Here is a 14376-nt window from a genome sequence, read left to right as displayed (position 1 = left end):
TTCTATAGTACTTATATAATTATCTAACTTTAAATTATCTACCAGAATATTATAAATATTATAGTTATTTATAATAAGAGTAAAAGATCACTAAAATATATAGAATATAGTATATTTTTTTAATAAATATAGTAATAATATATTAGTATCTTATCTCTATACTAGACAAAAACTAAGAATATCTATTAGTTATAGAGATATAAGACTATAGTATTACTATATAATTAGACTGGCGTTTGGCTAGGTTAGGTTAGGTTAATGGGGTCAGGTATACCTAACCGGTAGGTTATGACTAGATTATATATATATATTGTATCGTCTGTGGTTAACCGGCGGTTAATCTAGTTCTGTCTGAGACGGCCAACTAGATCTATTTAGACAGGCAGTGAACTAGGGTTGCTTAAAATACTGCTGGCAGAAAATAGCCCTAATCTACCATCTACTAGAACAGGCTTAGTTTGGTGCCTTGTGGCCTTATCAGGCAGAACTAGGTTAACCGCGGTTAACCTAGTTTTAATCTTAATCTAGGTCGGTTAAACATTTTTATACCTTAATCTAACCGGCCCCGGTTAGGTTAGGTTATGGCTAGGTTACAACAGTTAGGTTATGCCACTCTATATATAATAAAATATTAATTATATTTATATATATTTCTACTATATATTTTCTATATACAGCTACTCTAAACTAAAATCGGCCAAAATACTGTCTTAACTATAGAAAATAATAATTTTAATAAAATTTTTAATTAAAAATATACTTTTTTTCTATATATAATTAATAAACAGAATTTTTTAATACTGTTAATAGAGTATTCTTATAGTTAGTTAAGATAGTTAGATTAATCTTAAGTTAATTACAGTTAATCTAGCTTACTATTTACTATATTAGATAAGAATTAATAGCTTTGGTACCAAGTACAGTTAATCTAGATTAATTATCTAATTTTTAGCTTAACTGTGATTAGATATAAAAATTCTATTAACTTAGCTATAACCTAGCGGTTAGGTATAACTGACCCTATTAACCTAACCTAACCTGGCCAAATGCCAGTCTAGTCAAAAGATTAATTAATTTTAATTTAATTTAACTAGTATTAGTTAAAGAATTTTATATCTTAATTTAATCGAGGCCGGTTAGATTAGGTTATGGCTAGATTACAGCGGTTAGGTTATGCCACTCTAGGTTAGATTATGCTACTCTACTCTTTTTCTATCGAGAATATTCTACTTAAACTATATTATTTAAATTTTGAAAAGATTTTGAAAAATAAGCAGAAAAAATATTAGTATAGAAAACTACTTTTATTTAATTTATATACTTTGAAAGATAGTAATATAATTCTTTACTTATCTAATAAAATTTAAGAAGCTCGGGATCTTCAGACTTAGAAAAATAAAATTATACAACTTAATAAAGCTATTAAATAAAATAAAAAACTTTATTAGAAATAGAAAAAGAAAAAAAAAATAGTTTTTAATAAAAAAATACAAGAGAATCTGAGCTTTAAATAAGAAGATATATAAATAAATAAATATTCAAAAACAGTATTAAAAAAAAGAAAAAAAGTTTATTAAAAAAGCTAATCTACAGCTTCAAAATAATATAAATCAGACTATTAAAGATAAGACTAAGATTTCTATACTGTTAACTCTAAAAATTAGAAAGAATATTAGTAATTAAAATAAGATTATTATTACAGAGATTTTATATAGTATAAATTGTTAGGATAAGCAGATCTGTCTATCTATATATTTTTAGAATTATTAAAATAGTTATATAGATTTATATAGTTCAAATACTAAACTATCAAGAAATCATACAATAGTAAACAATATATGTGATTGTAGAGCTTCATCTTTAACTCTGGTTTTCATAGGAAATCGGGCGTCAGGTGGAGGCGGGCGTCAGGTGATCAGGTACGGTAGTGCCGATGCATCACAGTTATTTTGATGGGACCACAGTCGAAACCAGCAGAGGTCGTAAGAATTCTGATATTCATTTTCTCCCAAGGCAATTGAATGGATTGTACACGTCTGGCCATTTCTATCTATCGCAAAGTGTTCCAATGCCATCGGGTGTGATACCTCCTCTGCCCCATGACAGCGTTGGCCTAGGCTAGCATATCTTATGCTGTACTTTTCAGCCATCCAGAAGCGCCCTGGATTCATCCATCCCCCAGTCCCGGGGAGTTCGTGTGTAGTAGTAGCACATTATCAAACATACAGTACAATAGCCTCGCGCTTTGCTCTTGCCGTTGCTGCACTTCTTGTTTCGGCTAAAATTTCTTTCCGTTCCATAAGGACCAATGATCGTCTCTTTTATCTTTAGACTAGATCGCTTGCCATACAACTTCAAGATGGCTGTACCTACTATATTCACAAGAAAGTTATTATTAAGCTAATGGATGTAGAACCCATACGCTGGCAGTAGGTTAGCTGTCTTCTTCACGCCGCTAGACCCAGCGCCCAAGAGCATATCGAAGAACCCAACACCGACACAATCTATCGGAGCAAGCCCAGTGCCATGTGAGTATGGGTCCAGGAAAGTGACAATTTCCTACTCTCAGGGTCATGAACTATTTGGAAGTCTAGTAAATACTAAGGGGTCCTCCTAAGACAAGACACCCGTGCTAACAAATATCCTAGAGAGGGCGGTGATAAATGCCTTTATGTTCGATGTTATGGGGTAAATGGTGCAAATCTCTACTCCTATTGTTTCCCTTAAGATGAAGAGTCTTTCAGCAAACGTGAATATGACCTGGCCGTGATGAAGAACCTCACACAACACTGATGGTGCGCCAGTTGTTTCTGGAGTTTGTCCGACTGGGACACTCAGCTTGTCTGATACCATGCGTCAGCGAAGAGATATCAGAATCTAATCGTGCAAGGTGACTCAAGTTGCGCAAGGACAAAGAGAGTACATTCAAGTACAACACTCACTGTGTATGAATCTGATGCGTCTTATAATAGATAATACTTGAAAGGAAACTGAGACGTTAGAGATGCCTTGTGGCTGGAATTGAACATCCCATTGGACGAGATTCCAGTCCACATGTGTTACTTGGCATTTCACAGCACTTGATTGTGGTACAGGAAACGCTTCCCAGTACTACCATTGCTTCCAATTACCCTCGAGTATGTGGCGGTAACTTTGCTTCTTTGTCGTATATTATCTTCGTACACACTTACTTGCTTTTGGTACAGGGACGAAGAACGGCGGATGGCCTTCTACTCTTTCTAGTTGATGTAACCTTTCAATGAATGAGGCCAGGGTAAGATATGGTGACCCTGGAACCCTTGAATTCTAGGGAAGTGGAGGAGATGAGGGACTTTTACAAGGTTATTAATGTATTTCTTTCATTTGTGTGGAGTAGCACTGTTCATTTCACGTCATTGAACTCTGCTGGATACCAGTTTCATACTCTCTACAATCAATCTTTCCAAGGTGTTTAGTATTGCCACTTCACTCAGAAGGACTTCACTCGCAGTACCCTCTTGTAGACCGAAGGGTTTTCGTCGTGACCGGAAAACTCATTCAACCCCGTGCTCAAAGATAATAAAGATGACCCAGTTTAAGCTGCCACAAGGGAATCTGGATAATTCCTTGTGGGACGGTCGCTTACCGAAGGCCCCACTGGCACAACGTTTCCTTCGGTGGAGACGAGTCAAACCTCTCCCACAAGGAACAACGCGCAGCTGGTATGAGCAGCTGGAGGAGTGCTCCACCCCTAAGGCCGAGGTCAGTGAGTCATCGCAGCTATAGAAACCCAGCATTGAAATTACGGTCAAGAAGCTCAGTTACTTGGAGAATTACGGCGTTTGAAATAATGATGAGTTGTTGTAAAGCTAGAATGGTTCTAGAACGGGTCAAATATCGGGAAGAGATAAAGTTTTTCAAGTGGGTTGAGCTTACCCGGACCGAATGCTCAGGCCCACTCACGGTTTGCCGATCGGGCATGTGAGCCCTAGAAAATCCCATCCATGGACTGTCCAATTGTCCGACTCACAGGGCACCAATCGGGATTTCGGGATATTGATCACATCAATAATCACGGTAAACAAGATACTTGGGGTGTCTATGCCAGGTGGACAACTACTTGATACAATCACAAGTGCCATATAGACCAACTTGCGCTAGATGGACCATATCGTTGAAATATATATTTTGGGTGCATGATAGATGTGCTACTGAAAAACAAATATAGGAAAAGAAAAACGACTGGCGACGGAGTCCCGCCGATAGACAAGAATTAGAATACAGGTTTCGTGTCCACCAGGGTCCTGGCACCTTCTCGCGCCACAGCCACGATAAGAATGTGTAGAGGGTCCATCGCTGGTCTTCCCCGCACTGGCGAGCGAAACCACTTAAATACTGTGTAGAAGTGCGAATTTCCCGGCTTCTTGGATCGGACCTGTACATAATACTAGCTATGGAATGATTAATATAGGTTCAAAAAAGCTGAGTTTGGGCGGACGACAATTTGTGAATCCAGTTCTAGCAACCGAATGAGGGCAAGAAGGGGGGGTATGCGGTAGTTCATTTTGGCCAAATCCCACATAATATCCCGACCCTCACCGTAAACCGTGCCAAAACTACTTACATCGATGACTTGATTGCGACTTGATAAGATAGTAACAGTTATAAGCCAATGCGACCGGAACACAAAGTGAAAAGAGCAGCTGGTCATCAGAGTCTCCTGGTCTCGACTTCAGAAAAGACCAGTAACCAACGTCTCGGGAATAAAATTCTGACGAAGTTGGCGCCTTCGTGGGTAACGCGGGATCTTGATTGCCCATTGAGCGTCCCAGAAAATGAGCTTTCTAGTGATCACGTACTTTGTCTAGCGAGAAAGGGTGGCAAATGGGATGGGATGGGCTAAGACAGCCACACAGTTGAGATCAGATAGCACATTCGCAATAGTCGGTGTAACTGGAATAATAGGCAATCACTGTGTTTGCCTCAAATCCACTCGACATTGATCAATAGGAACAGGCTGGTCGATCGGTAGTTCTATTTCCTGGTTTCCAGAAGACCTTTCAAAGCCCGACTGAAGTCTGGGTTGTGATAAAACTTTGTATGCTCCGTCTAGTATACCCACTTTTTTATTAAGCTGCTTGAAAATTCAGAATTTTAAAAGGCCTCTCTGCTCGCCCTCTTGTTTTTGATTCAGTAAAACCAAAGATTTCTTTTTCTCTCCAGACATATTATGACTAAATTTGACTTCGGCTTTCGAAGCCGTAGCCAGGATGGTGAGGGCGAGGGCTGGTTTGGCAAACTGCCCCAGTTCACTGTGATCTCCCGCCCGGGGTCATCGTTAGGGCACAGCACCCCTTCATCCGGACTGGCAACCCCGACCGAAGAAAAGGGTCTCACCACCTTACAGCCCTGCCCGGAAATTGGTCGACTTGGCTCTTGGAGAGGAGCTTTGATCTTGCTGGTGACTTCCGGCTCCCAATTTCTCGATAATGTTTTCATGACTAGTTCCAACATCGCGTTATCCTCTATTCAAGAAGAATTCGGAGTCTCCAGTACCGAGTTACAATGGATGATCTCTGCATACACGTTGACATTCGGCGGGTTCTTGCTACTCGCAGGCGTCTTGTCTGATCGGTAAGGCTCGGTTATAATAGTGTCAGGAAGTTGGTTCTAATGCCCGACAGATATGGGAAAAAATTGATTCTCTGCCTCGGCCTCTTCTGGCTGTCTGTCTGGACCATCGCTATCGGATTTGGTCAGTCATTCATCCAGCTTGCTGTCTTCCGTGGTATCCAGGGTATTGGTGCTGCATTGACTGTTCCATCAGCGATCGGAATTATCAGTTCCTACTTCACTGGGGTTGACCGCACTCGGGGATTGTCTATCTATGCAGCATCAGGAACGCTGGGATTCTGCGTCGGCCTCATCTTCGGTGGCTTCCTAACCTCATCACTAGGCTGGCGATATATCTTCTATTTAATAGTGACCATCACAGGCTCGCTCGGCGTCCTAGGCGCCATCGTACTTCCAAAAGACCAATTGGCCGGGAAGGAAAAGCCCAAGATGGATTACTTTGGGGCCCTATTGTCTACAGCTGGCCTGATTCTACTTCAGTTTGTGCTCTCAAGTGGCGGTGATTACGGCTGGGGCACCCCGTTTATCATCGTTCTGCTCATCATCGCTGTCGTCCTTTTAGTCGCTTTTACTTTCCTCGAATGGTACATCTCCTACCCGATTATGCCATTAGATCTATGGAGAATCCCAAATTTCGCAGGGCTTTGGATAGCAGGTTTTAGTAAGTTTCCTCCAAGCCCATCGACCTCGGTCACTGCTAACAATGATCAAGCCTGCTACGGCAGCTACCAAAATGTGATCTACTACATTGTCTTGATGGCGCAACAGGTGGACAACTTGTCGGCCGGCGACACAGCCCTCCGGTTCCTGCCTATGGGAGTGATCGGGTTCATTGCCTCTATGGGGACAGGGAAGGCCCTCGAATATGTGAACGGGAAATATACTCTCATTGCAGGGCTGGTCCTGACAGTGTTAGCGCCCGTTCCAAGCGCGTTGACTGCGAGAAACTCAGAGCCGGACTTGTACGTATCATGAAGCTTCCTTCTCATAATGCAAGAAAGCCACTAACAGCGATAGCTGGGTCAATGTCCTCCCGACATCCCTTATTAGTATCACAGCCGTATCACTCATTTTCGTGACAACAAGCACAACGATCCTGACCACTGTCCCGGTTAATGTCAAGAGTTTATGTGGTGGCATGGTAAGCCCTCTACATATATTGCCCTCTCTGACAATTATACTAACCAATGGACTAGCTAAACACAGCTTTTCAAATCGGCTCCGGCGTAGCACTCGCCATCTCAGCCGCAGTCACAGAAGCAGTCGATATCAAAAAGGGCCACAGTCTTGCCCAGCAATATTCCACCGGCCTATGGTGCTCTGCCGGACTAGCAGGCCTCGGACTCGTGATTGCAATGATCTCCGTCCGTAGACGAGGTATTGGCCCGGACGACAGGAATGATACACCCGTTGCGATTTAAAGATTCATTGTGGATGATATAGACATAGATTATTTGTTGAATGCTTGAGTCTCTATTTTGTTAACGACGATATCATGACGGAAAAGTTCTACATCTTTTTTGCATTGCTTTCACAGGGGTTTTGGGTATCAACGGGCTACAGAGTGGCGAAAATAGACACGCATATTTCTTTTTGTTAGGTTGAATTATATTTTTCATCGAAATAGTATGCTTAAACAAGAAATTGCCTCACCCCCTTTTATCCCCGGTGATTTGCTCGTACAGACGCTCTAGGATGAGTCTGCTCAAAGCACCGGCAGTATTTGCACCCGCGAGGCTGGCTAGGGTTGTGTCAAGGTCCATCTTTCGACAAATATTACTCACAGCCTCAGCCAGTAAAATGGAATTAATGGTCATTGTGGAAACCTGGGTCCGCTCTTCATCTGTTCCCATTTTCTCATTCATTTGTAACCCCATGGACTCAAGCAGTAAAGTCGATCCTGTCGGCTCCTTCAAAAGAACCAGGTTCGTCTGGGACTGTTGGAGAAGCTGTTCGAGCTTATCAACGATCCGTTCCTGTTGTACCTCTTCTTTACTTCGCTGACATTGGAAAAGAGGCGATATCTCGCGTCCCTCCAAGGTATGCGATCTGCAGTGTCCCCTCGTACACGAGTGGTGTTCATGCAGGTGATGACCTGGCTAGTTGCAGGTATACCATACAAGCCGTATGAAGTCTGAGCAACACGAATAGCTACCTCCACTGATTGAATGACCTGCTATGCTGCCGCAGAGAGACGTAATCGAGCTCAAAAGAAGGTAAAAGCCCAGGGCGGCGAAGCTGAAGGTTTTACCGACCAGTGAGAGTAGCGGATCCCAAAAGGGTAATGCAGGGAGATGAGATGCAAAGTGTGTTGAGATGTTAGATCAGTGTTTTGCTGATAAAACCTCTATCGGGAAGGATTTTATGATATCGCTCATTTCGGTGACAAAGGCCAAGGAAGACCCAGCCAATTAAAATCAGTTATACCATTAATGATCTCGATCTGAAGTTAGAACAGGAAAGGCATTTTGCTGGCTGGCTGACTGTACGTTAATAGATGGTCGCAAGCTCGTATGAAAGCCCGCAGCCTCGGGTGGCTCATTTACGAGAAAGAAAAGGGGGAGGTGGGTAGACTTTCATTCCAAGTAACAGGCCCTAGAATGAGCAATGAGTGATGAGCACATGCAGCCGCAGCCCAACTTAAGATCACATGGTAAGCGTTTCATTGAACGCAGCATTCCCCGCCGAACCACCCTTTACAGTTGACGCTTGAGAAGGACTGATCATTCCCAAGCGCACTGCCCAATCGTCCCTTCCTGTCTCCTTGATCAATGCTTCTGCAAGATCCAGTCTCCTTCGGTATTTCCTTCGTGGACCATCCACAGTGATCAAGTTGCCATGCATTTGGAGCCCTTGCGTTAACATATTCACCAGTCCTAGCAGACCGCTCGTTCCTACCAAGAGCAACAGCAACAGGACTTGCCCAGATAATTTCACGTTGCTTGCTAAGGCAACATTCAAGTAGACTAGTAAGGTTGTAAACCCGGACACGGCACTTTCGACCCGAGTCATATCACGGAGCCATTCTCCAGATGTCACCGATTTGAGATCATCCACATATCCCGTAATCCGGATCCAGCGGTCCTGGCTTAGCAGAACGAGGAGGTCTCCAACTACGCCCGGTTCAGAGGCTCCGCTCCAACCGGCACGACTGCGAGACTGAATCAAAAGCACATTGATGAATCGGGTAAACATTAGAACGGCGAGCACTCGAAGGCCCCACCAGTCCTGTGTGAGGACGAGAAGGTATGAGACGGTGATTGTGCCGCCAACTGCGAGGAGATATGCCGCGACAGCTCCGAGTGACATGGAACTGTCGATAGAGGACATAAAACGAGAAAGCCACCCTTGCGTAGAATTGCGGATATTGGCAACGGAAAGTGTAGTCAGTTGGCCCGTGCGCCCAACCCTTTGAAAGAAATTAACTGTTGCTGGATTCTCGACGCGAAAGACATAGCCTGTTGTCATTGCAGCTACAGCCGGGTACTCTCCGCTGTGAACATTAGCAGTATCCTGCTGGCGATGCAGTCCGGGGCAGAGGACAAATGTATCCAGGAATGTGGAGCCGCCTGTGAGGGCGGTTCGCTGTGCGATGAGCGAGAGATCGGCCAGGAGAATGATGCCGACCAAGTCAAGGGACATGGTCGGGAATGTCGAGGTAAACATTCGGGAATTGATGTATTTTAGAATAAACTATTGCTAGCGTAGGCGAAGGTTAACGTGATGTTAGAGGAAAGGAGAAGTCGACAGAGTAACAGGGAGGTCTGCTTAGGTGACAAGTCATCATGCATAAAGCTTCCCGAAGTGGCGCAGGATGTTGTGCGTCACTAATTGGTTAGGAACTCAGCCCAGGACATCCTGATCGCCACGTAAGGCTTAATTTATAAACTTCTTGAATTAGAGCAAAGATATGCTCAGTTGAGCTTCAAGAAGCTCAATGCTATATAAAAATGCGCGTCCTGCTTCAACGATTGATATAGGGTCCGCCGGTGAAAATATAGTTAGCCGGAGCTCTAGTCAGTAGCTAAAGTGAATTCTTTGTACGAAAGTGTTCTTTGGGCTCTGTCACAAAATGCTTGATGGTATATATTTGGACTTAAATGTTACGGCCATTAACAGTACTTGAGAACACGATAGAAATTGTTTATCCACTAAGTCGAAAACGACTTCACTTAGAGATATACCTTTTAGCCACTTACTGTGCTAAAGAAAGTCTCCAGCACTGAAGGGCTCATAGCTGATCTCCAGTATGCCGGGGACTGCAACGTGGCATAGTCAGCTCCGGCAGCCTTTGCTTCAGAAATGTGTACCGAGGTCTCGCGCGCGCTGGGGGCCCCGCAACCTACGATCAGGGGTAGTTGTGGGTGGCCGATGTCAGTGACATACTGTCGAATTCGTGAAACAAGTTCTTGTTTCTCTTCGTGTAGTAGGTGAGGGGCTTCTGCATTACTGCCTTGCAGTACCAGACCAGTGACCCCAGCTGACACCAGTTGGTGAACTAATTTTAAAGTGTTTTCATAATCAATAGACTCGTCTTCATGGAAAAAGGTAATGAGTGGCGGGTAGACGCCATATGCTGGGACGGAGGGTATGTTCAATAGTGATGAGATGTGGTGTATTCAACGGAGAACTGTTGGTAGGGTTTCCGAGGGGCGACTAAAGATGAAAACCTGGTGTCTGATTGCACTATCTGATGAAATATAAGTAACGGGAACTGTGATCAACTCATCAGCCTTAGGATAATACAGGTAAAGAGTCTTATACATTCCTCATTTCCTGCTTGTGCTTCTATCTCCGATTCCAAAGCCCTAAGATAACAGAGATAGGGCCGGATACAAGTGGAGACGGAGTTTTGGGAATACTCCGTGAATTCCGTTGCCTTCCTGGCCTCGATCCACCTCCGCACTGTATCTCGCAAAGATAGGATCGTAACCTGAACCCGGCCGACACAAGGTTTGAGGGGAATACAATGTCAGAATGCGATATAGAGGACAGTACGTTATCTTAGCTTTGCCCCACTCCAAGGACGAGTGACAAGGAAAGTGAGGCACCTTGCGGGGTTTCTAAAGAGGTCAATTGACCACTGCGGCAGTTGCTGAGAGGCACGACACTGTACGCAACGCGTACTACTTATTTCTGACACCTATGGATTGGCAACTATTCTAGTTATTTCAGAGTTGAATGGCATATACATATGTTGTTCTAATACGTAAAAGGCTAAATAGATCATCGTGAAATCAGTATACAAAAGCACGAAATGGTACCTGAACTGGCAACCAGCAGCAGCCATAACAAACGAAAGAGCTATCTATGCATCGTATCGCCCCTACAGCTTTGCTCTTTCCTGGGCTTGCAATTCCCGTCTGGCGGGCCCCCCACGACTTCCGTCTCCCAAGAAAGTATCTTTATCATCTTTGTACTCTGTCCGGAACCGCCACTTCTGCGCCAAATGTTCTGGAAGACGCTTTGTGAACGCAAGGAACGTGTAGTTGCCTAACACAGGGAGGAATTTAAATGCGCTAGTGAACCGTGTTAGTATATGTTGGCATTCGGAACAGGACTGCAACTTACTGCCCACTACCACCGCCAGCGATGAAGAGGTTCTTGTAATCGGGGTGAGAGTCCATAATGAAATCACCCGAAGGTGTGTCTGTGTACCAACAGAGCGCTACCCGCTCGAACGGACGATCGGCTAATTCAGGTAAAATCTCACGCAGACCAGTTCTGAGTCGGTCTTCTCCATCCGGTGGAGTGAAGTTGGCGCGTTGACGAGGGGGGATCAGAGGAGGTGACGAGATGTTACTCTTTATATTCTGATGATCTTCGGCGGTGGGTGCACGTGTGTAGCCCCATCCATGAACGGCCATTTTGAGGGTCTTGCTATCGTCATGTGAAGGGAAGTTGAACCAACCCGTGTTAAAATTGGCGTAAATTGGAACATCTCGGTACTTCTTCACTTCAGCATCTGTGAGTGGTGTGTAGCCGATTACCTGGGCTGTTGCCAAGGTCGAGTTGTACATATCCACCAATCCCGAGGTCCAGGCGCCGGCAGCAAGGATAAAGTGATCACCGTCAATTGAGGTTCCTGCAAGAGTCTTGACAGCCTTGATCTTCTTTTGGGAGTCCGTGTCGAGACTGATAACTGTGCCCGCGCGACCACAGATGAATGACACGCCTAGTTCAAGACAATCGTCGCGAAGCTGGCTGACAGCCTTACTGGCGTCTGCCCATCCTGCCTGTTCATTATAGTAGCCGGTGAAATTGGGAGTAGCAAGAGTCCCACTTAGAATAGGGTATCTACTCTTCGCAGCCGCAGCACTGTCTAGCTTCCCCCAGGGCAGCTGTTTCTTGGTCAGTGCAGCGGTCGTCTTTTGGATCCAGGCCCGGCCATGTGCGCTGGTGTTGCCAGTGAGAATAAATGGTGCCTTGAAAAAGATGCCTTTATATTTTGGCAATTGGGACCATTTAAGGTAGGCTTCGTATGCGATGTTGAGATAGTCTGCATCGGCGTAATCGAAACGTATCACACGAGAAATATCTGAGCTAGAGCCATCCGGAACCTGAACCTGTTAATCTTGTTCTCGCCATCAAAAGGAAAGAAAACTTTACAGGCGGCATGTGGCGGTCAACAACTGTAACATGTTTGTAACCCTCCGACGCCAGCTTGGCAGCCGTGGACAGGCCGAAAATGCCTGCCCCAACGATAACAATTCTGCTGTCCTTATCCATCCTGGCAATTGAACCCTTTGAGGATGCACCTTTTCACAAATATATGAAAGTAAATAGAGAGAACGAACGAGATGGGGAAAAAATTTCAGAAGATGGAGCAATCGTCATAGATAACCCCACATGATAAACTGCCCGGAATAAGAGGGTTTCCCCGGTCATGTGGCCGGAATTTCCAAGTTGATTCCCTCTCTCCGCGTATCTTTTGAGAGAGGGGCCGTGGAAGTTAATTTTAAATCTTCAATTTAGTATATATGCAATTATGAATCCGTTCAGAGTGGGCATTTACCCCACTGCTTTGATTTAGTTCAGTTCTATATGTCGTATGATACTCCCTGCTTCACACGGCTTTGACACCCTCGGCAAAATGTCTCTCTCGGAAAAGAAGACCCAGGCCATTGAGCCTGTGCGCAGTATATACGAAATCATGGTCGGCGACGTGGAGGAGAATAGGAATGGGAGAGTTCAAGAGATCCCTATCGCCGCGACAGATCCATGTAAGCAGTGCACAAGTTCAGCTCCACAAGTCCAAGCTCACGGATCATTACAAGTCATCTCCCTTGGCTCTAGTATCGGAAGTTGTCTGTTCATCGCGACCGGCAAAGCCCTAGCCAACGGTGGCCCTGGTAAAATGATCATCTGTTGCGGGCTTTTATGTTCCGCCGTCTGGGCCATACTTCAGTCATTGGCAGAGATGACCATTGCGTTTCCTGTTTCGGGTAACTTCATGGATTATGCAGATCGTTTGGTGGATCCTGCACTTGCATTGCATTTGGGGCTGAATTCGCTGAATGGCTTGGTATGGTAATAGAAATGAGTAATTGCTCTGTCACTAACACTTTCCTTGTAGGATGGACTGCCGTTATCGGTTCGGAAGCGACGCTTTTTGATGTTTCAATCCAATATTGGGCAAAAGACTCATTTCCCCTTGGAGCATCTTGTAAGCGACACTGACCAAATGTAACACCTACTAACAACCAGAAAAGTGACGATTTTCCTTGTTGTTTGCATGCCGATGTTCGTCTTGCCGAATGAATGGTTCGGCTGGTTTGAATATGTGACATCTTTGATCAAGATCGTCACGTTCCTGGTCATTATTTTCGTGTCACTGGCAATAGCGTTAGGTGCTGGTCCTCAGGGCTATGTCCACCATGGTAATACTTGGATAGACCTACCCGCCTTCAAGAATGGATTAGTAGTGAGTTAGCTAATCGTTGAGTTGTGAAGTCTTTTACTAATGAGAGTTAGGGATTTGCGAACACCTCCCTCCCTGCTTTTTGGGCGGTTAGCGATCAGGTATTCATTGCATTGATGAGGTGAATTCAGAAAGTCCGGCGATTGCTAAGTATTAATGCTTCAGATTTAGATCACTGCGGTATATTTTCTTGGCATATGAAAGCTCAGTCAAATGCCTCGCACAAGTTCCCTGTGAGTTGGTACCTTCTGGATTACTGGAATAATCCATGGCCTAGCATTGTTGTCTCTATACGCGCCAACGCCAAGGTCGACCTTGTTTGGTGACTTGTCTGCCTCGTAAGCGGCCAATAGGCTATACAGAGGATCCTTAGGCACTTGCGGAATAGAGTCTGGCGTAAACATCGCCTTGGTAGGAGCAGCAGCGTCGGAGTCCATGTTGAGTGTGTGGTGTTTGACGTTGAAGCTAAGTTAGAAAACACGGCAGAGATGATTCGGATAAGTAAATTACCCACACAAAAGATTCTTCGGACGTGTGAAATGTAGAGATATGGGAGTGGGGTGGCAAGGATTTCTCCCCCTTCAGTTCTATCTCTGATAGATACTGGTAGCAATGTGTGGAGCTAAGAGAACCTGAACTTCCCCCGCGTATCGACCGGAATACGAGAGAGGCGATAAGATAGGAGTGATATAGGGTTTTGGTGCTGGGTTTCCCGGAAACCCGGAACACTTTTGTAAATCCCGCTCACGTGATCCGGATAAGCCTTACGCCTGTTGGTTCAACATTGAAGGTGTCCCCACAAATTTCCTACTCGGCTCTTATCCCGGAACTTTTTTAGGAGA

General features: G+C 44.6%; 3 protein-coding genes across 3 annotated transcripts; 1 reads left to right on the top strand and 2 right to left on the bottom strand.

Annotated features, from left to right (window-relative positions):
- Positions 1–5143: 5143 nt before the first annotated feature.
- BDV38DRAFT_265892 (major facilitator superfamily-domain-containing protein) lies at positions 5144–7186 on the top strand. Its single transcript, XM_032056400.1, has 5 exons — positions 5144–5613; positions 5664–6274; positions 6326–6575; positions 6631–6754; positions 6810–7186. Exons 1-5 carry the CDS (start codon positions 5210–5212, stop codon positions 7032–7034), a joined length of 1614 nt encoding a protein of 537 aa, XP_031906995.1. The 5' UTR covers positions 5144–5209; the 3' UTR covers positions 7035–7186.
- A 1040-nt stretch (positions 7187–8226) lies between these two features.
- Positions 8227–9328, bottom strand: BDV38DRAFT_265890 (uncharacterized protein). The gene has a single exon (XM_032056399.1). The coding sequence runs from the start codon at positions 9277–9279 to the stop codon at positions 8260–8262; it is 1020 nt and encodes a 339-aa protein (XP_031906994.1). The 5' UTR covers positions 9280–9328; the 3' UTR covers positions 8227–8259.
- Positions 9329–10939: 1611 nt separating this feature from the next.
- Positions 10940–12406, bottom strand: BDV38DRAFT_290948 (NAD(P)/FAD-dependent oxidoreductase; the record flags this gene model as incomplete). Its single annotated transcript, XM_032061608.1, has 3 exons — positions 12223–12406; positions 11185–12173; positions 10940–11132 (listed from the first exon to the last, which is right to left on the bottom strand). The coding sequence occupies exons 1-3, from the start codon at positions 12340–12342 to the stop codon at positions 10940–10942; spliced, it is 1302 nt and encodes a 433-aa protein (XP_031906993.1). The 5' UTR covers positions 12343–12406.
- Between the last annotated feature and the right edge of the window lie 1970 nt (positions 12407–14376).

Source organism: Aspergillus pseudotamarii (assembly GCF_009193445.1).
Source record: "Aspergillus pseudotamarii strain CBS 117625 unplaced genomic scaffold BDV38scaffold_136, whole genome shotgun sequence".
In the NCBI taxonomy this organism is placed as follows: domain Eukaryota; kingdom Fungi; phylum Ascomycota; class Eurotiomycetes; order Eurotiales; family Aspergillaceae; genus Aspergillus; species Aspergillus pseudotamarii.
This window is presented reverse-complemented; position numbering and strand designations above follow the sequence as displayed.